Here is a 21,301-nt window from a genome sequence, read left to right on the forward strand (position 1 = left end):
GAACCTAGTAGTGCCTTGTTCATTTTGGAGACAGGAAATCCTGATTCAAACCCAGCAGAACAGAGATTTGAAAAATATTTCTGAATATTTTTGGTGAATATTTCAGCCACTCAGCCACTAAGCAAGGAGACTTTTCTTCTGGTTTTAATTCTTCTCTGGGAAAAGGCTGAACTGGGGAGTACACCACTACAAATCATTACATAGTAGGATGATAAGAATGGCTTTGAGAACAGACATTTTTCATCCCTCTTATCACCACATCATTATGTTCATCTCAGTCGTTTTGTAGATCCACATTTTATGATGCTGCCTTCAACAGTGCACAGATTTTGGACATCTTATCAAGTCTTAGGATTCCATAGGCCGCAAACTAACCAGAACATAGCCACAACAGCTACAGATGTCTTTTTCTAGGTTTTACTCTAGACACTGAGGAGTCTTTCTATAACAGATTAATGCATCAAGGTTTATCAGCACGGAGAGATGAATCACATAAAGAACTCAAGTTCCTGACATTTGATAAAAATAACGTGAAAAAAAAATAGTCCAAGACTGTGCAGAGAGCAGTCTGGGCAGAGACAGTCTACACAGCATCTGCTGAAGAGCGTGTGGACAGAGACAGAAAGGTGAAGAAGGAAATCTAGCAGCAGTGAATCTGGCTTTCAAATGTCTTTATATTAAATGTACACAGACTGTCTACTGATCTTCCACTAAGTGACTCTAATTAATTTCCATGCTTGTTTCCCCTGAATTTTTAGTCCAATTTCATGCCCACTCCCTGAATCATTCCCTGAAACTATGTTACACTTGCATGGATTAAAGTGTAACAATAACATTCATTATAAAAGTATTTAAAACATTCTCATTCCTTTACGAGTGTTTTTTTGTGTTGTTTTTTTTTTTAATAATATGTAGCTTTGCACATTCACCATGGCAGAGTACGAAACACAATTTCTACACATTAAATGATAGGCAAATCAACATCATTTTTAACAATGATGGGCCACCTGACTCTTCCACAACATTGACACAAAAAGTGGGTCATAAAGCCTCTAAATCATAATACTATAACAATATGTTTAGGACAGTGTCACTGAGGCACTAGTGAGCCATGACTTGCTCTCTTTCATTCTTCCTATACATTTCAGTCCATTTAAACTGCCAACAGCCGCCATTCAGCCCAGCCCAACCTCAGCTGCGGGTCAGCACCATGGCCAGCTCCCTGCCCTGCCAGCGCGGCAGCGCGCCGGTTATTCGGATGCGGTAAGGCGGTCGGGCTGCGCTACGGCTTGGCATCACCGGGGGAGGGCAACCAGGAAATAAAGCTTTTAGTATCTCGTATCTCTATCTCTAGTATCTCTAAATACTTTTAGAATCGTTGAATCTGAGAGGTTAATGCGTTCTACTCAGAAATAACAGCTTATTATACAAGTAATAGTGGAAGAAGGTGTTGGAGGGTCGTTTGTTAAGGTGGTCATTGTTGAGAGATGGGTTCAGCACTGCTAGGCTTATAGGTGGCAGTGAGTGATTTCCTTCTATTGCATATATATCTAATATATATGTTATGTAAATAATACTCTACCGTCTCGCAGTTTTGTTGTGCATTCATCAAGATTCCACACTATCACACGCTCATGGGAAGCTGAGCAGACTAGAAGTGGATTGATTTTACTTCCAAAAGACAGTGCAGAAATTGCATGCTGATGTCCTGACAAACATAATGGCTGACAAAAGTAGGTAGAAAAATAAGTCATTTCAAATTAAAATTACAAACAATGTAAAATTACACGGATAATGTTTGAAAAATTAACAAAATAACTGCTTCAAATTCATTTTCTTTCATTGTTCCAAAATCACTTAATAATTTACAATATAGCTGTACTGGGATGAGGTAAACTTCCCTTGTAGCAGCTTATATGGTGTTGTTCTGGGTTTTGTGTCTAATCTGGCCACACGTAGATAATGCAAAATATTCAACCATTGCTGAACAGTGCCAGCGGTGTCAAGGCTTTCTCATTTTGCCATTCTGATGTGCCAACTTCCAGCAAGTAGGCTGGGGGCAGGCAGGAAGCAGAGAGCTGATACAGCAGGGCAGCTGCCCCCAGCTGGCGAAAGGAGTTTCCCATACCACCTGATATAGAATCATATAATCATAGAATGTTTTGAATTGATATGGACCTTTAAGATCATCTAGTTCCAACCCCCCTGACACAGACAGGGAAACCTCCCACTAGACCAGGTTGCTCAAAGCCCCATTCAGCCTGGCCTTGAATGCTTCCAGGGAGGGGGCACCCACAACCTCACTGGGCAACTTGTTCCAGTACAGATTTTCTTCCTAACATCTAGTCTAAATCTAGCCTCTTCCAGTTTAAAACCATTTCCTCTTGTCCCACCGCTACATGCACTTCTAAGAAGTCCCTCCCCAGCTTTCCTGTAGGCCTCCTTTGGGTACTTGAAGGCTGCTATAAGTGCTATAAGGTCCTCCGGAGCCTTCTCTTCACTAGGCTCCCAGATCTGTCAGCCTGTCCTCATAACACATCATCTTCAGCAATGAAAGATGTTGAGGAGTTGATCAGAAGGTGACTGGGCACCACTGTGCTTGCAAGAAGCACTTACCTTTGCATCACTTTCTTCCCCTGTCCTTCTCTCATTATGCTGCCTCTATCTCAGCACACAAGCCTTTCTCACTCTTGCCCTATGGATCCTCTCGCTCATTCTGGGAGGCAGTGAGCCAGCGGCTGCATGCAACTCACCAGCCGCCAGACTCAGGCCACCAAAACCCCTTGAGTTATTCTCATCACAGCAACAAAGCTCACAATAAATGCACCTTCTATACATAGAAATGAAACCTAATGCTTCATCACCATGTTTTTTCTCCATGCCTTCCCTTTTGACGTTTTTCTACAGAGTACAGCGGGAGGCGTTGTTACCTGTGCAGCAGGGCTGCCAGCTGTATTCCAGACGCACAGCTCGTTGCGATTCAGCGGGAAGGCGCAGTGCTGGTGTCCGCACGCCACCTGGACGAGGCACTCCGGCAACCTGGACTTAAACAGACGTTTTTCGCGGACGACCTCAGGGTCTTCGCTCCTTCCCCACGAACAACTGTCGCCCTCGCTTTCCATCCTACAGCGGGGCACCGCCGGCGGCTCGGGGTGCGTCCCGACCTCCTAACTGCGCGGGGGATCGGGACGAAGCCACCCAGCCGCCGAGCAACGGGCGGGGAGAGAGCTCGTGGGAGGTCACTATGGCAACCGCGACGCTGCCGACGGGTCGCCGAGAGGGACAAGCGCCGCTGCGCGTTGCGCAGTCACCCAGGAGCAGGTGGGCGGGGCGGGTTGCCAGAGCGACGGACGCGCGCGCAGCCCAACTCTCGCGATAGCAGAGGGCTCAGTCTGCGGCTAGCGCGCAGCCCCGCCTGGCCCGCCTGCGGCGGTGCGCGGGAGAGGCGGGGAGGCGGCGGCGGCGGCGGCCGCAACGGTGGTGAGTGGCGGTTGCGGGGCGGGGCTGGGAGGCGGCGCCCGCTCGTCGCGCCGCTGTCCGGGCCGGGTTCGAGGGGAGCGGCGAAGCGAGAGGGGCGGTGCCGGGCCCGGAGGCTCTTCGGAATCGGCCTCCGCGCTGCCTCTGTGCGGCCGCTGCTGTCGGGGTGTGCCGGCCCGCCTTGGGGCGGGATCTCTCCGCGCCGCCCTGCCCTGCCGCACGTCTACGGAGCCGCGGCCTCGCAGTCGCCGAAGCCCCGGGGCGGGTCGGAGGTGAGCTGCGCAGCGAAAGGTAGGCGGCTATTTTTCTGGCGCTGTTCAGAGGGGTTTTTGTTGGTTTGGAAGGTTACGAGGGCGGGGCTGTTCTCTTGTATGCTGTCGTTGCAGAACTGGGGCCTTGAAGCCCATGCGACCGTAAGCTGGGAGCTATAGAAAAGTTGGTGTGCTGTTGTTCCTCCGTCTGTCAGCTATAAAACGCGTGCGATTTAACTGACGTTTCAGCGGGAGTCATGCGGTTTGTTTTGATGCTAGCAGGTTACCAACAGTTTAGTAGTAGCTGTAATGTTTAAGGTAATTGTACAGTCTTTGTGGAAGGCACGAAGGGATGGAAGCCATCTGAAGCTTTAAAGCACCCTTGACTGGCATTTAAATTCGGTCAGCTGCATTCTTTGGAAGTTTTCGGCAAGGTTTAGAGTGTGTTGTGTGCGTTGTGTGCAGCTGCTGTGCTGAGGCCGCCTGGGCAGCAGTGTGCAACGAGGGAAAGGGTGCGGGAGCCTTGATTGTGTAACAGCCCCTTCCCTCTCTGCCCTGCCCCAGCAGCCTGAGCTGTCATGTAAAAGTGCTGTAAAGAGCTGAGCGTTCATATAGTAACAAAAACTTGATGAAAGTACATACGCTTCTTCGGTGACAATATGCTGCTTTTGGGAAGAGAAATAATCTACACATCATTTAGCGCATTGTGTTTTCTCAGTAAATAACCAGCTTTTATTGAAGTTGCTTGATGTGGTGTGAACAAGAACTGATTCCTTCCAGGAATGAAATATACTAACTCTAAATCGTTTTGTATTCACAGAGTACTGGACTTGACAATAGGAAGAATCAGAATAAAACGTAAGAGCCATGGCAGCACGCTGGAGGAGAATCCTGATAGTATTTGTGGCAGCTCGAGTACTATGTTTGGTAAATGCCTTTGAGGAAGAGGATGTACCTGAAGAATGGATTCTTCTTCATGTTGTTCAAGGCCAGATTGGAGCAGGAAACTACAGCTACTTGAGACTAAATCATGAGGGAAAGATAGTACTTCAGATGCAGAGTTTAAAAGGTGATGCGGATTTGTATGTATCTGATATGACTCTTCACCCCAGCTTTGACGAGTACGAGTTACAGTCTGTTACTTGTGGCCAAGACGTTGTCCACGTACCAGCACACTTCCGCCGACCAGTGGGAATAGGGATTTATGGGCATCCCTCCCACCAGGAGAGCGAGTTTGAAATGAAAGTCTACTATGATCGAACAGTCGTACAGTATCCATTTGGTGAGGCTTCCTACAATCCAGAGGAGATGGAGGCAAGCCAGAAGTACTCGCACTCTACAGAAGATGAATCTCAGGATGAAGAGTCTGTTTTCTGGACTATACTTATTGGAATCTTGAAGTTAATACTTGAAATTCTTTTTTAAATTGATACGTGATGGACTAAATCACATTTCAGTTTGTGAAATTGAACATGAATAACTTTCTATATTTAATACTCTTTATTGTTTCCTGAAGAAGTATTCAGTTTGATTTTCGTAAATCAGAAGGAAAGTGGTGGGGAGGAAAAAAGCCATATTTAATTTTATATTGTAAGTTTTTTTTTCCCCTAAAAGTAAAAGGAGCAGCAACTGTGCTATTTGCAGTATTCTTCAGAGATCAGGGCTTAAAAATGAATGTAGAGCTGGGGATCCCTAAACAGGTGCTTAGGAAAAATTAACTCTTAATGATTTTCTGTCATTAGTTTCTTGATAAAGACTGAAATACAAACTGCTGCTCTGTAGTGCGCCCTCAATTTGGAGCATATTTAAAAGTAAATCCTGCTCTTCTGACAGGTTACCTTCAGTATAACTAACAAGCAATGGCTTTGAAGCGTACTGAAGTTGAGGGATGTAGGGTGAAGGAAGAAAAACCGAATAAGGGGATAGAGGGGCTATAATTTGACTGCTTGTGCTGTACATCAGTCATCTGTAAGCAGAGGCCTGTCCACTCACTCACCACCTCTGCAAATCCATGACCTGAATCAAGTGCATGTTACTTCAATGTTACAGTAGGGAGGGAAAGCCTTCAGCTGTTGTTACTTGTCAGTAGAACATTCTCATTCCTCATTAAAAGCAATGCAGTATATAGTACCTTAAGCCTGAGAGGTATTTTCTTACATCTCCCTTTTATAGCTTTTTGAGATTGATTTTTTTTTTTTTTTAATGTTTACAGTCCCTTTTTTTTTCCCTGTAAATTTATATCAATAATTCAATAGTTTGCAAAGAAAATTTTTGCTGAAAGGAATTTTCAGAATATTGTAAGAAAGTCAGATTGTGTTCACTTTTTCCCTCAAAGTTAGTCTTTTCCAGGAGTACTTTTTGCCTTGTTTGAGTCTTTCAAATTAATTGCTATGCAAATAGTATGTATTTAAATTGCTCTGTAATTTTCTTTTCACAGAGCTTACAGATGAGTACACTGAAATAAATAAGCGTGGTACTATAATTTTATACAAATGGTGCATGTACCATTTAAATTTCATTATATAAAGCTTTTTCTTTTTGAACAGGAATTTGACTTTTTTTGTCTAGATAGCTGACAGCATGTGATTAGAGACTTGTCTCACAAAAAGTGGTTATATAGCCAAAATTAAAAGTTTATTTGATAAAAAGAAAAACGCAGTGGTATTGTTCCTCTTAAAAGTGGTTGGTTAAATAGCACCAAAGTATCACTTCAATTTGTGCAGTTAAATTTTGAAACAGCAAGGTTTTTTAGGGGAGTTTAGCCTTCCTTGCTGTTTTTCCCCCTTCTTCCTCCTCTTCTGGGGATGGGAGGGTCTTTCTGACAACAATCACAAATCCAGCGACCTATGAAAAGAAAGTTATCAATTAATGGGAAACTACCTTTTTTGTATTCACTCATCTAGCTATGCACCTTTCACCATTTCAATAGGTTCTCAGCAATTTGTAGCACTTTGTTTAATGTATAAAACCAGCTCTTCTTTAAAATGTTAAGTATCTTTTCTAAAAGGTACCGAAAGCAGCATGTACAATTCACCATCCCTTGCAGACTCTCTGCATGTAACAGTTGGTTACTTTAACACTTGCGGATCTCAAGAAGGGCCAGCGCTGCTAAGGCAGTGGTTCTTAGAAAAGAAATTACAAACTACAAGGTTACAAGTTGGATTTTCATATGAATGACCGCAGTTCAAGGTTATGGGTGGTTACAGCAGAAAAGAATGATGGCAGTTGAAGAATGTTGCTATTGTGCCACAGGCTAGGAGGGCTTGTTTCCCAAACTAATGTGAGTTATTTCAGTGCAGTTGGGCAGCACAGATTAAAGTGCTGGCAGGGGCTCAACACCAGACCTTGTACTAAAGCCTGTTAATGGAGGGAACAGTAACAGCTTGAGCAAAGAGCAGGAATATTAACTATTTATATTACAACAGCTGGAATCTCAAAAGCTCTTTGCTCATTTTAAGGTTTTTTAGGAATATTATCTATTTTGCTCAGATTCTCTCCTTAAGTCAGAATGAAAGCTGAATCAGCCACAGAACCTGGACTGATGTGAGAGCAAGCTCTAGTGCTTTCCCAAATGGGAATATATATTTGAGGTAGTAGTTACAGGGAATACTGTCGCTGAATACGTCATCACAAACATAGCATGGATTTAGTATCATGTGAAAAGCAGTGCTGCTACCAGTTTGCCACTGAAGTTTTCTTTACACGGCCTTGAGTTGGCCAGGAGATACCAATGAGCAGGTGATTCAAAGGTATAAGCTGTCTGAAATTTAGGTACCTCACTTCCAGATATGACATCCGAGAATAAAAAGGGCAAGGAAAGGTGTTTAAAAAAGGTGTTTACAAATACTATTTTAAGCATACTTTTTAATTTAGAAATTAAAATAATAGCACACTTCATTAATGTGAAAGCTGTATTCCAGCAATATGCAGCAGTACAGGTGTTTTTACAGGTTTCTTTTAAGAAAAGAGATCATTATTCTCAGTATTCTGTGGAAATGTATATTTAAAACAAAATAGCTCCAAGTGGGTCTGGATTTTGTTGTAAAAGCCAATTATATTTCCTATTGAGGAACTGCCAGGTTAAACTGTGCACAAGTAAATATACACAAATAAAGCTTATGAAAAAATAGGACCCTGCTGGATGCTTTCCAACACTATTGTTCATTCTTACCCTTCAAACTGCTTTTAAACTTCTTTCAAAAAGCAACACATCTATTCTGACAGAATCCCCAGAACTCAGAGGAGGTGGGAAGAGAACAATTAAATCTTTATTACCTGAGGGAATAGCGTCAAGCCCCACACAAAAAGTGTGATAACCACGGTCACATACATCACAGAACATCATTTCTTCTTCATGGTGAGGCTGCCCACACATAATGCATGTTTTACACTCCATACATTGCCAAGGGTAAGTCTTAATCATAGCAACAAGCTCCGGGGTCATATCAAGGCAAGAAGGGTGGCCTAGATTAAAACCAATATTATTACTATGTCTGAAATGAAATGTAAAATTATTTAGACTGCTTTTACAGAAGCTGAAGCCGAGCTCACCTCCTGGTGAGATCTGATAGTGCACTGAACGTGTCAGTACACGTAACATTAGATAGGAAGCTTTAATGAAGGAGAGAACAGGCAAGAGAACTGTCGCACACAAGTACAAATACTTCCACCAAAAATCTGTCAGAGATACTCTCTTAGGAATCCAGTTAGCGCATACAGATACTTACCACTGTTGTCACACTGGGAGCAATGTATAAGAGCTTCAGCTTTTCCTTTCTTGTTGGACTCCTTACCCTTCAGACAAATTCCACATATAGCATTTGGAATGACCTTTGGCTGGAAGGGTAGAAGAGGACTATAAATTCATTCCAGAAGAATTCACAGATTTAACAGGAAACGTATCTCCTTAACTCTAAAAATTAATGATTTATCTGCTGTGTGAACCTCAGTACATAGGACAATAACTGACAATGAGTGATGTTTCAATCTTTGATTAACTATGTACAATTTCACACTTGGCACACCTGTAGTGAGCATGGTGTAAGTTCAGCTGGAGCAGAGCATGTAGCGTGTCTTCCCCTGAATTCATCAGCTAACAATCCTCTACATGTAAATTACATGATGTAACATTAAAAATTTCAGGGATTTTGTACTTTTTTTTTTTTTTTTTCCACCAAAATAGAATACTTCTTTATGAATGGCCATGTAGATTTTCCATGTGGAATAAATTAAATACAATTTCCCCTTTGCATTGACTCTCTAAATATAGAAATTTAGTTACAAAAGCAATAAACTAGATTTTTGTATTGTTAAAGTATCTGGTTAACTGTATTATATACTGCTACCCTTCCTTATTGTGTCCAGTCATAACCGCAGTAAGAAATACACACCATTGTACCTAATTATAGTTTCATAATATTTCTAAGAGATCATCTGGAGCCTATTTGAGTGCATGAGATGCATTTAGAAGGTAAGAGAGAAATAGGAGCCTGTTAAACTGAGCAACGTTTGTGGATTAATTCTGTGTCCAAAACAAAAAGACAAACCAACAGAGTTCTAACTCAATGATCAAAAAAGATACAAGGCATCACATTTTTCAGAAACATCTTCACGAGGACCGAGAACAACCTAAGCATTATGAACTTCAAACACATTTCAGTACATTGTTGAGTTTTGACTACTGCTTAATAATTTCAAACCCAATTTCTCACTAATTTCAATAGTCCTCACTGATTTTAATGACTATTGCCAGAGTTTTGAAAAGAAATGCTGCTGCAAAGGCAGAGCAACTAGAGGAATTCAAGGCATATTCCATTTTCTGTGGAACCAAATGGCTCGTCAGTAAGCAAGAATAGTTCCAGTCAAGTACCAACCATTTGTGGGGAGAAGAATGAAGTTTAATTTAAAAAAAAAAAAAAAAAAAAAAAAAAAAAAAGAAAAAAAGCATATATTTAAAAACAACAAACAAAAAACAGATCTTTTGTAATGCAACTTATAGTTAAGTGCGTCTATTGCCCGTGCCAGTTTTTATGCTAGTGCCTATATCTAGTTAAAAAAATAATAATCTGAACTCATATTTAAGTAGTCAGGACACATTGCTTAAGGATTTATGAAGTGTTCCATCTGTTTAAGTAAAAACACAGTTACTGTCTCTGATGTTGACTGGTCTAAACAGTTTTATTTTAAAAAAAACAAAAAACACCATACCAGCTCTTCACTGGTAACTTCCTACAAAAGATGACAGAGGCATTCATACAGACTTTTTTTGCTTATTTATTTTAAAAAAGCATAGTCAACCTGTTTTATACATAAATATAATAAAACAATAAAAGAAGTCTAACATTCACAAAAGTCTCTACAAAGTAATAAATATAATGGAAGCAAAAAACACACATAAAGTCTCTTACTGTTAACTAATCTATGTGTCCTACATGTATACCTTTATATCCTCCTCCTCTCAACAAAAGTGGCACACACTTAAACTTTGTCAGTGTTGTAGCATCTACCCTTCTGTTGTTCGGCCTACATTCTAATTTATATTGTGGTTGTGTTTTTATCTATTTTCTAAGTAAATCAAGCCTTTCTAGAATAGCAAGTGCACTTCTCTAATCAGACTTCTAGTTCGTTACAAATTTGTATCTCACTGCCTTTAATATTCAGCAGCATACTCCCTTGTACTCCATCAAAACTAAAGTGAGCTACTTTCTGGTCACTGTACTTGCATCAGGGTACGTGCATTAACTCTCTGCTCTATGTATTTCTAAAGTCAGACACTGATACAGGTGCATTAATTAAAACTGCTTCCATCTACACTTACTTCACTAAATTGTGTTTATTAGAAATCGTGCATTTAGGGGGTGGGTAGGATGGGAATCACAGCCTATTAATAATACAGTTCCAACAGTATGGAAGTAATTTTTTTTCTTTTCTTTTTTTTTTAATAAAAAAGGAAAAAAAAAAAAAGAAAGATTTCACATTTTTTAACGATTCAAGTTCTGTTATCATAAATGGCTTTTAGAAACACTATGAGGGAAGTGTTATCAAATCCAAATGGGAAGTCACAATATCCCATCGATTATATTTTGCTTTGTACATATTCATCTAATCGGGGTAAGGAAGGGGGAGGAAAAGAATGCAGGTCAAATAGATGATTGCTCTGTTAGTTTTAATCTCCATGCTGCTGTGCTGCAGCTCTCAAAGTCAGCATTCCAATGATGCCATTTTTGCAAGGTCATATTCTGAACACAAAGCATTCCACTTGCATATATATAGACCCGAAATAGAAGTGTTGTAAAATATAGTTTCTCAATACGTTTCAGTTTTGTGTGCAAACAAAAAAAAAAAAAAAAAAAAAAAAACAACCAAAAACAAAAAAAAAAAACCCAAACCTCCTTTACTTTCAACAATACCCTGTGTGCGCAATTGCAATAGCCAGTCCTGCAGCAACAGAGACTTGCTACTTGTAACGTGACAAAACATCTAACACATTCTAACCCTTCTTTGTCTAAGAACTGACAGTAAGAATGCCTCCATACAAAATACATTATTTCTTTTACTTAAAATTTAACTCCATGGAAATGTGTAAATCCTGTAATACTCACAATGCGTTTCTATAACTATACATTTGCATTCTGATGCTGTAGCAATTATCCTTCAATTAAACCACAAGTAACCAAATTTACTGTCCTACAAAAATAGTCAATATTAGAGAATGATACAGAACAAAGGTATTACAAAGTTTTAGAATTCACAGGGACAACATTTTAAATCAGTTAAGTCTTCAGCTCGAAGTGCCTTAACATTCAGGCACGTGTGGTATATAATTATCTGGTGTTTTTAACTGATTAACAAACAAGTCTTTCTGTCTTACCAGCTAAAGTGTCTCATATAATCGAGTTTACTGAAAGCATTTAAACACTCCCATGAACAAGAAAGCCAGTCCTCCCAACACAACATCACCACCTTGACCTATCAACAAGCTGAGGGCTGATGCAGGCAGGATACAGCTGCCATTGCAAAGATGTGGCACTGTGAATTTCCAGTAACAGATTGTTACTCATGCAGTTGGTGATTTTGAACCCATAATTGCTATGGGAATCCATTTCCGAAATGCAATGCTGTATGCCACCAATGTAACTTTTTTTAAAGTTCTGTTGTTTAAAATTATTTTCTCTGTGCATTCAAAAGGCCATGCATAGATTAAACTAAATCAAATACTCAGAAATCTCAAAGTTCAGTGAAACTTCTTTATGTAAACCAGTGGCACACAATCACTAACGTCAAGGTAAACAAAGCTAAAAGAATGTCAAGTGCCATCATAGGATTTCATGTTCATGGGAACGTAGGTATGCATTCTGAGTCTACAACAATTTGCGAAGTTACATATAAAAAATAAACTTATGGTACCACAGTCTAAATCTCCATAGTTTGCATATTTAAGTTGATGAAAGACAAAACACAATCGGAGCTTCACACCTGTTATGAATTTTTAAAGTTACTGTACGCAGAGAAAATTTATCAAAGCTATCCAATTCTTGCTGTATATTAGCTTCTTAGTTTATAGCTTATTTATTGTTAACTTGGTGCCTATAGATCAGAAACAGTTTTGAATAAAGAATGCAAACCATCAACAACACACTCTTGCTGAGAAAGTTTCTTGATATGCATGATCTTGCCACTGACAGTTTTCTTTTTCATAACCTCTCTTAACATGCACTCCTGTTTGTTCTATAAACCTTATGTTAATGTAATGTTTTTCTTCTCTATAGACCTATTCCTGTTCCTGTATATCAAAGGATAATTCTCATTCTTTTCAGTGGAACAGGATTGGACAACATGTTTTAGAAGTGTTCAGTTATATTCAAAACACTTCTTGTTAAGCAGAAAAAAATAATGATAACACACGTCGATTTCTGTTTCTTCTGAAAAGTATTTTTATCAATCTTCTTACCATCTCATTTTTTTAAAATTATTCTACAGTAATACTGATAATTTGTGTCTTAGGTTTGGCAATCACTGCTTCATAGCTCAAATGTATTAACATCCTAATGAGTCAGATAAAGGCATATTGCCTACAAAATTTTCTACATAGTATGAACTACATAAAATGTTCTTTTCCATATAGTGTTAAAGTGGTTATGTAGTGTTGCCTGTACAATTGTTGCAAGCTTCTTGCCTTTCATCCTGTACATCGTAACATTTCAAGATGAAAGACTATTTAAAATGAACATTATAACAACATGTTCAGCCACATCGCTGCACTTTACAGCGCTGATCTCTAGGTACGTACTAAACAGTACAAAAAATAACGGATACCAAGTGCTAGTTTTGAACTGGCAACTATTCTGACTGGCACGTCAAAGTCAAGGCAGACAGAAAGATGTAGAGTTCCAACGACCAGTCCACAATGGATTTTTCTAATGTAGCTGCCTAGGAATCAGAGAACTGAACAGAAACAGAGGTTGCTGTATAGCTAGAGTACAGGAGAGGCCCATGTGAAATAAAAGCAAAAAGGAAGTAAGGAAGCAAACAGATGGAGCACACAACAGGAGAGCAGCTAGTGAAGTACAGCAAGCAGAAGTTCCATAATACTGAAATACAAGTATTTCAGGGAGAGGCTGGTCAGTAAAGATGTTCAGTCAGGGGCTTTTTTCTTCTACCTTGTACCCAGGAACTGATTTGGATAATACAGAACGTTTGGAACCATCTTTTCTTGGAGTAGCACTTTTGTCTCTCGTTTTTTGTCTTCCCTGAAAAGAATCTTCCTGGTTGTCTGTGGCGCAATCACCTTCAGATACATTGCCAGACGAATTGTCCTACAATGAAAATACCATAGCTATATTTTTTACTTTTTTGGATAGACAGTCTTTTGTATGCCCCTTAGAGCCGACTAAGGTAAAAGAAGGACATCTTTCCTTCTACAAAAGTGTGGGGTACAACAAAATAAAACATCTTTTCTTGTAACCCTTATCTATTTGTTTTCATGCTAAAAGACTGGCATCAGCAATAACAGTAATGCTTTTTCAGTTATCTTGATAGCATAGTGGGATACACTAGTTCTTTGAACCATTTTCCTTTGACAGTCAGCAAGAAATCAACTGTATGCAAGATATTTATGTAACAGAGGGCCAGCAAAAAGTTAAAAGTGCCCTGGCCATGCATTTAAAGTGTATTAACAAACAGCACTAATTCAAATTTAATATGCAAAGGTTTTTTCTGCTACCCTCATCTCTCATTTTCACCAGGAGCACCCTAAATATTTCATGTGGATTGCAGCAGAAGAATGCCAAAGGCAAAACATGCTTCAACATTTAATACAGAACCAAACATAAATTTTATGCTGCAGTTAAATAATTTTGTGAGGAATGGGAAGGTAAGAAAAAGGGGAAGAGGTTCAAAGAAAGTGAGAAACCAACATAAGCATAACTGAGAGCAGCAGCACAGGATTTTTCTCAAAGAAGTGTTAATAAAAGCCTCCAAAAAGCTCCAGCAGAAAACAATACAATCAATCACATTTCTTGCACTAAAAATTGAAAGGCCATGTAACAATGGTGCCCTACAGTAACAGGCATCTGTAACCTGCCTATATATGCCCAGAACCTAAAATCAAAACAGACTAAACAGACACAGGACAAAAGGAGGAGCGTAACAGAAAAGCAAAGCTAACTACATGGTAAAAAGAAATTGTATGTTTCACAGCTGTTGGGTGTTTGTTTTTATTTATTTATTTTTAATTATGGCAGGGTTATTTAGGACAAGCCCATTAAAATACTACAGACCAAGAAAACTGCTACCTGACTCCAACGACAGGGAGGGGATAAAAGGAAAAAGCATATTATAGGACTCAACAGGTAGAATGGTAGGCAGCTCAGGAAAAGAGGCTTGAGAACTGTCTACCTTTGTATTCAACAGATATTTTGCCCAAACATTACCTTCCAACACCAAATCACTTCATAAGAATCTCTTTTCAAATATTCCCTACACCTTTCCCACAGAAGCACATTTTCCTTTTTGTGTGCTCTCATTAAAAAACCATCTGAACTTCTGTGGAAAATGAAAGGATAACCTGCTCAGTGCAAACACTTTGCCATTAATAAAAATGGAAGCCAGCAGACATGGGAACTACAAAGAGGTGATTAAAGACCAACTATTAAAACAAATAAACAAACAAAAAAACCCACAACCTGGAGTATGATTAGACCAAATTTTTGTGTTGAAATTTAATTCTGAGCTTACATTTTCTTTCCCCAAAATATAAGCAAAAAGGACATATTAACACTACCATTTGCAATTCTACAAGCTGACCCCTTCCATTCTTCTTTAGTTATGAGTATTTTGTAAATATTTAACAATATGGAGAAATTTCACATTTTTTTTTACCCTCTATCAATTCCCCACTATCTAACATTTTAGTCAGTTGAACTAGAAATTGTTAAATGCATCTGCGATTTTATATTCTGTTTTTCTCAGAATTAGGGCTCAATTTTTAGAAAATGGTCAGCACCAATACACCAACAACACCAATACCAATGATTTAGTTGTACCTGGACAGCTCATCTGAAGCACAACTGTTCCTGAGTATCAACAAACACTACCAAGGCAGGTATGTGAAACTTTTGCTTATATTCCAGTAACAGTTAATTTGAAGTTTGCATAAGTAAAGAGAACATACACACCTATTAAAGATTTATCATAAAACAACAACAAAACTGCTTTCAAACTTTTCTTTAAGCTGCAGCAATAAAGTAACTGTTTCTGTATTGAATACTTCCTGCTTCTACTTCATAGGAAAACACAGTAAACAAGGCTAATAAGTCCTTTCCTTTAGTGATAGGATACATTCCATGAAACCAAAATAGCAAAATATGCTGTGAACTGAACTGAAATTCACTCCTCTCAGAAACACTAGCAGCCAGACTTGTCACTTGAGTAAAAGGCTGTAAGAAGGAAGGTTCTTCAAAACTTATTTAAAAAGAAGAAAAAAAGGGCCTGGCATTCCAGAGATTTGTTTGACTTACTTTAAAAACAGAGCAAAACGGAAAGTTGAAGAGAAATGTTACAAAATAGAGAAGCACTAAAAAGATGGGAATTTTGAGTTTGCAATTCTACTTCCATTTACAAACGTTAAAAGATTCTAACAGGAAATTACTGAAACTAAAAAAGGCAAAGAGAAAGCATTATTTTTGTTGTTGAAGAATACTTTCAATTTGTCTCACCGAATTGCCTTTGGTTTTCCGTTTCTCGTCACCTCGCCCTTCCTCTGCATCATCTGAATCCCCATCACTGTCTAATGCAGGCAGCTCTGGATCCAAAGGGGGTTCGTAAAGAGCTGTGTTTAATGGTAAGTAACGAAGTTCATCTGGAGAATATCTAAAGTTATTAAATAAATAAATGAATGCCTGTGCACTTTATGCATAGATATTACTCACAAAATATACAAGAAAATTAGAGAGAAAGAGTAAGAAATGTAAATAACTCCAACCCTCCTTGTCAGGGAAGCACATGTAAACATGCACTTCTAAAAAGATGGGAAACTTACTTATTTATCCCCACAAATGTTATACTATTTAGTACCTCTCATCGTTGTGTAGGCAGATATTCATGGAACACAGGAAGAGTATATTTGCAACATTGCAAACCCGTGCAATCATAAAAGGTCACCTGAATGTCTACAGATTTTTAATCAATCCATGCCAACAAGCCATATACTTTGTTTATAAAAGCACATAGCATCTGTTCTAACCCAGGGCACACAAAGAGTTGGGGTCCAAAGCAAATTAAGTTGGTAGATTCCAGATCAAGTTTCATGATTGCTGAAGGGGAAAAAATTGCAAATAAAAATAACTACAGGATAACGTCAAGATTTAACCAGATTATCTGAGCGGGCCAAATTTCAGGCAACACAATACATCAGAAGAGGGGACACTCTCACAGCAAGTATTTACATACGTGATGTTGACAAAAGCCCCCATGCTGCACATTTGTTAGACTAGCAACTGCTTCAAGCATAAGAGTAATTCAAAACTTTGCTGCAAATATACTCAAATGTTTTCCACCAGCCAGATGTAGAGATCAGTGCAAAAGAAACAGCAGTTGCAATGCTTTTAAAATACCTTTTGTAGTACTCCTGGAACTGGCCGGGTATGAGAGCCACTGGATAAGGACTAACCTTTGTTCTCTCTGTAGGCAAGATTTTGTATTTTCCTTGAGGCACCTGGATAATCTGTTGTTTAACACAAAACAATGAAGTTCTTGTTTTGTAAACTTTTGAGCTTTCCTTACCCTCCGTTCCCTGCAAATATTTTGATGTGCCAGTTTTATCCCATTTACTCAATCAGAACAGCTACCTGAGCTCTCCCATGGAAAATTCAATTCATTAAAATGACAAGAGATCCCACTCACAAAACAGTGTTACAGATTTAAGTCTAAAGGAGTAATCCTGAACTTTTGTGAGAGGCATCTTTGATGTTAATTATTATTGAGGGTCCATAGTGGTAGAAGGTAGCAACAACACCGCCATCTAATGCCAAAATCAGACTGTGCCACTAAAAAATCCCATTAATAATAAAATACGTCAAGAAGAATCTTACAGAAGCCTTCTTTCTTTAGAAATGAGTCAAAGCAATTATCCACCATCTTGTTTGTAACGTATCACTGTCAGGAAGATATTACCTTTCCATGATATATACCTTACTGAAATAATTTGCACAGACAAAATGTTACATCTAACAAAAATAAGGGCGTAAAATTTGATACAGAGCATTTTTTTAGATAAACAGCTAACTTTTTAAATAAATATATTGTTCAGAGAGAATTTTAGAAGCATTCCAAAAAAGAACTGGCCATTTACATGCACAGATATAACAACAGAAACTTCTTAAACTAAACATCCTCCGAATTTTATGTTGTTACCAGCAGATTAGAGACAACAAAGGAAAAGCTTACATGGATAGAAGTTAAAAAAAGTTTTATATTAAATGTATTTGAAATTATTCTTTTTAAATATGGTGTGAAATGGTTAAAGCCCCTATGTCTCTGTAATGAGATTAATCAGCCCCCTGAATTATAAGATTGTTAGAAAGGTTCTAAGAAACACCCTTACTAAAACATGGAGCTACCTTTTGGCATTGATAAAGAAAATTTAATTTGCCTACATGTGTCTGTAAATCAAAATAGGCTCTTCTTTCTTCCATTCGCTCTCGGTTTAAATTGCTGTTGAATTCTGCAGCCTTCTTGGCAGCTTTTTTAATATATTCTGGAACTTTACTGGCTTCTACTTTCTGTGTGTTCTGCTGCTGCATTTGCTGAAACAAAAACAACTTCATTAGCTTACACACATTTCACTACCAGTTTGTGAACGCTTTTTTATATATTCCATGTTACAGATCTGGTTCACTTCACATATGCTATTTACTCACAGAGTACTCTTTATAATGATCTGTTATTCGCTGACGTTCTTTCTCTTGCAGTATAACAGAATACTCAGCATGTTTGGCAGGGTATTCTTTAATCATAAGATCAATTACTTCATCACTACGCAAAGCTGTTAGACCTAAAATAGATAAAAGCAATAATGATGCTATCTGGCAAAACTAACTGTGGGTTATTTATATCTCACAATCATCAACTGAAGTTTTTGACAAGCTAAAGACAATAAACTACTGTGCACAATGCCTCACCCTCTATCACATAGGAGTGAACTTATGACATTTAGCTTTCAAGGCTGATTAAGACTTTGCTTCTCCCCAAGGAGGAAAGATTCTTCTCTTGCTTACATCTGCGGAACCCAAACCCCTAAGAGGCAGAATCTTTGCTGAAAGCAGGACCTGGTGACATTTGTTTCAATTTCTTGCAGTGGTGAATGGTTAGTTTCACTGCCTCTCACTATTTAATTATGAGGTCAGGTTCTCTATACAAATCAAAAAAGAACCATTGCGAGGTCAATTCAGAGCAGCAAACTGCACGCAGATGCCTGATTCCTGATCAAACTATTTCAAGTTCAGAAGTCAGAACGTGTCATTTTGCAGCTATCAAGTCACTCACAACCCCTCTTCAAAAGCTTCCAATACAACTAATCTCCATTGACAACAGGACAGAATTTGGCATATGTTATCACAGGGACAGTTGACGCAGCACATGCCTCTACTGTATACCTGAGATAGAATACATCATTTTGCTTCTACTGGTACAAATTAGATATTGTTATATCCTGCATATTAAAGTAAAACTTTCAAGAGAGATCTCTTGAAACTTCAGAGAGATGTTTCAAGAGAGAAACAAAGGCAGTGTACCAAGGACTGTTGATTTATAAAGTGGTGTAACATCTGCACAGATCCATGGGTACACTGGGGAAAAAAAAAAAAACAACTGACAGGCATCCTTTAATTTTTAACACACTCCAAGTCACACATATTAGCAGAGAAAGAACAAATACTTGAAGTTCCTTCAATATAAAATGCATTCATGACACTGTTCTATTGCATATACACTTAAGTGGCTTAATATTCACCCTTCTGACACCTAAGACATAAGCTCAACTCTATAAAATACACTAATGTTTGCTGAGTCGCTACTAATTCAGCTGAACAAGATAGAATTTTAGTTTAAAAAATCATGCTGTTCTTTTTCTGTTAAGGTGAGAAAGGGTTATAAAAGCTAATTTACAACATAGGTTTTATTAAGAAATTGGAACAGAACCAAAATTTGTTTTTAACAATCAATATTGAGCATTGATAGCCTTTGGCCGATTTACACAAACTAAAAATAAAATACAAACTGGTTTTCATGTCAGAATTTACATTTTCATTTGTGAGTCATTCACTTCTCTACCAAAATGAGTCACATTTTCAGTGTGTCATTTTTTATACAATAACAAGGAATTTTTTTCCTCTTACCTAACGTGCACTGAGTCTCTGTGATAACATTTAGTTCTCTGAGGTAGAGTTTCTCCTTGTGAGACAAATCTCGTCGTTCTAAATCTTCAGAGAAAACAAAAGAAAAAAACAGCAACAGAAGTGTATAAAATTACTCAAAATCCCCCATAAACAACGTTACAGTATTTGAGAATTTTACTTCCAGGCAACAAGTCTGCACTATACAGGAAATGGAATACAAAGATAAAGCCAGCTTTACAGTAAGAAATCACCAACAAAATACTTCAGAATTAAGCTGAGGTCAGTTTTCAAAAGCCACCTGCTGATCTAACACTCAACTCATTCTTTTGTATAGATTTTCTAGTGGCAAGACTGAAAAGTCTTAAATTACTGTGAAAACAAACTATAGGATACATTTCCAAAATGCCAGTAACAAAACAAAAAAGTACAACATACAAAACTAATTTTGCTATGATCTTTTTTAATTAAATGGACCATTCTGCAGTCAAAAAGACACAGAGATTACATTCAAAATGTAAGAAGACAGAGTTTTAGAAGTAAGACTTAAAAAAAAACAAATACCTGGATACTTTCTTTTAAAGGAAGTCACACCCAAATATTCACTAACTTGTTCCTGAAGCATATAGTACTCCCCTGTTTCATCTGGTGGCCACTTGTACTCTATCAGGTTTTCAGCAGGAAAATAGCTGTATCTGAGCATAAGAACAACACCAGGAGAAATCAAAGAATGCTGGGAGAAAAAGACCAATAGCTACTGGTATGACTCAATTCAGAAAGTTAAACAAAGAATATGAAAGAGTGGAGAAGAGCCGATGCTTCAGCATATCGAACGAAACAGTAAGACCAGCAATAAAAGTATTGGTTACTGGTATACCAAAGTACTGCTATTACCCAAGGTCCTGACTAGAAGTCTCACAGCTCCGAGAACTGTCCCCTGAGCCCATCCGCCGTCTTTTGGATGGCTGGCTGCCATCATTGGAATTTTCTTCAGTGTCATCCTGAAACAAAAATGAAAATAGATATTAATCAATTTCAAGTACTGAATGGGTAATTTAAAACATCAAAAACATTCTAAGACAATATAAAGTTTAGATACACCTGAAGTACTCAGCTATTTAATAACAGCCTACACAAAACTGGCAGGACAGTTTACACAGGAAGCATAAGAACTGGCAAACAGTTTATGGAAAGATTGAGTAGCAAAAGCTTTTTGTTTACAGAGGGATTTAAAAAAGAAACTATGGACTAGTATAGAAGTATTATTAATACAATAAATATCAGTTCAAAAAACGATAAAATACAGACAATGTTCAAAATTCTCATACTGATTCTTACTGAATTAAAGTATTAATACACATTATGCTTTTCTGAAGTATTTGGAGCAGGTGGAGAACAACTGAAGAGAAACTGGAGCCAGTCACCATGCAAGGAAAAAGCACCCACGACTTTTTAACTGTGCTTACTGTGTCGTTTTACATTATTAATAGAAATGCAACCCTATAAACTCAATTTCTGATCTTAAGATCTTAAGATCTTCTGATCTTTCTATCACCATTACAGTTGTATTGGAAATGCATTGAATAGCTTATGCTGAAGTAATCTTTGCAATGAAATATTAAGAATTAGAAAACCATAGATTGTATGTAATTTATCAATGCTATTTTGCTAACTTGCAGATCT

At 38.3% G+C, this 21,301-nt stretch overlaps 3 protein-coding genes across 4 annotated transcripts in view; 1 reads left to right on the forward strand and 2 right to left on the reverse strand.

Annotated features, from left to right (window-relative positions):
* The window catches only part of WDR27 (WD repeat domain 27), a 55,643-nt gene extending 52,472 nt beyond the window's left edge, over positions 1-3,171 (reverse strand). Inside the window, exons 1-2 of the mRNA XM_042874748.1 lie at positions 2,931-3,171; positions 1,583-1,724 (exon numbers count right to left, since the gene is read on the reverse strand). Of these exons, the coding sequence (XP_042730682.1) occupies positions 1,583-1,724; positions 2,931-3,122 (334 nt within the window). The 5' untranslated portion in view covers positions 3,123-3,171. The remainder of the gene's footprint in view (positions 1-1,582; positions 1,725-2,930) is intronic.
* Positions 3,172-3,652: 481 nt separating this feature from the next.
* Positions 3,653-6,382, forward strand: CUNH6orf120 (chromosome unknown C6orf120 homolog). 2 transcript variants are annotated; one of them, XM_042880016.1, is made up of 2 exons: positions 3,653-3,749; positions 4,549-6,382. In XM_042880016.1, exon 2 carries the CDS (start codon positions 4,596-4,598, stop codon positions 5,151-5,153), a length of 558 nt encoding a protein of 185 aa, XP_042735950.1. In that variant the 5' UTR covers positions 3,653-3,749; positions 4,549-4,595; the 3' UTR covers positions 5,154-6,382. The 2 variants fall into 2 exon arrangements, with proteins under 2 accessions (XP_042735950.1, XP_042735941.1); XM_042880007.1 differs by having other exon boundaries at positions 3,665-3,768.
* Positions 6,325-21,301, reverse strand: part of PHF10 (PHD finger protein 10) — a 17,359-nt gene continuing 2,382 nt past the window's right edge. Inside the window, exons 2-12 of the mRNA XM_042879997.1 lie at positions 20,513-20,619; positions 20,183-20,313; positions 19,622-19,705; positions 18,146-18,279; positions 17,882-18,031; positions 16,841-16,950; positions 15,944-16,097; positions 13,388-13,543; positions 8,456-8,564; positions 8,004-8,192; positions 6,325-6,572 (exon numbers count right to left, since the gene is read on the reverse strand). Of these exons, the coding sequence (XP_042735931.1) occupies positions 6,487-6,572; positions 8,004-8,192; positions 8,456-8,564; positions 13,388-13,543; positions 15,944-16,097; positions 16,841-16,950; positions 17,882-18,031; positions 18,146-18,279; positions 19,622-19,705; positions 20,183-20,313; positions 20,513-20,565 (1,356 nt within the window). The 5' untranslated portion in view covers positions 20,566-20,619 and the 3' untranslated portion in view covers positions 6,325-6,486. The remainder of the gene's footprint in view (positions 6,573-8,003; positions 8,193-8,455; positions 8,565-13,387; positions 13,544-15,943; positions 16,098-16,840; positions 16,951-17,881; positions 18,032-18,145; positions 18,280-19,621; positions 19,706-20,182; positions 20,314-20,512; positions 20,620-21,301) is intronic.

The sequence above is a fragment of the Lagopus leucura genome, unplaced genomic scaffold, assembly GCF_019238085.1.
Source record: "Lagopus leucura isolate 7727_CA_CO unplaced genomic scaffold, USGS_WTPT01 Super-Scaffold_73, whole genome shotgun sequence".
NCBI classification, from domain to species: Eukaryota; Metazoa; Chordata; class Aves; order Galliformes; family Phasianidae; genus Lagopus; species Lagopus leucura.

Bases quoted from the DNA above. Each gene is read 5' to 3' on its own strand.
- CUNH6orf120 (XM_042880016.1), top strand. From the start codon at position 4,596: ATGGCAGCACGCTGGAGGAGAATCCTGATAGTATTTGTGGCAGCTCGA.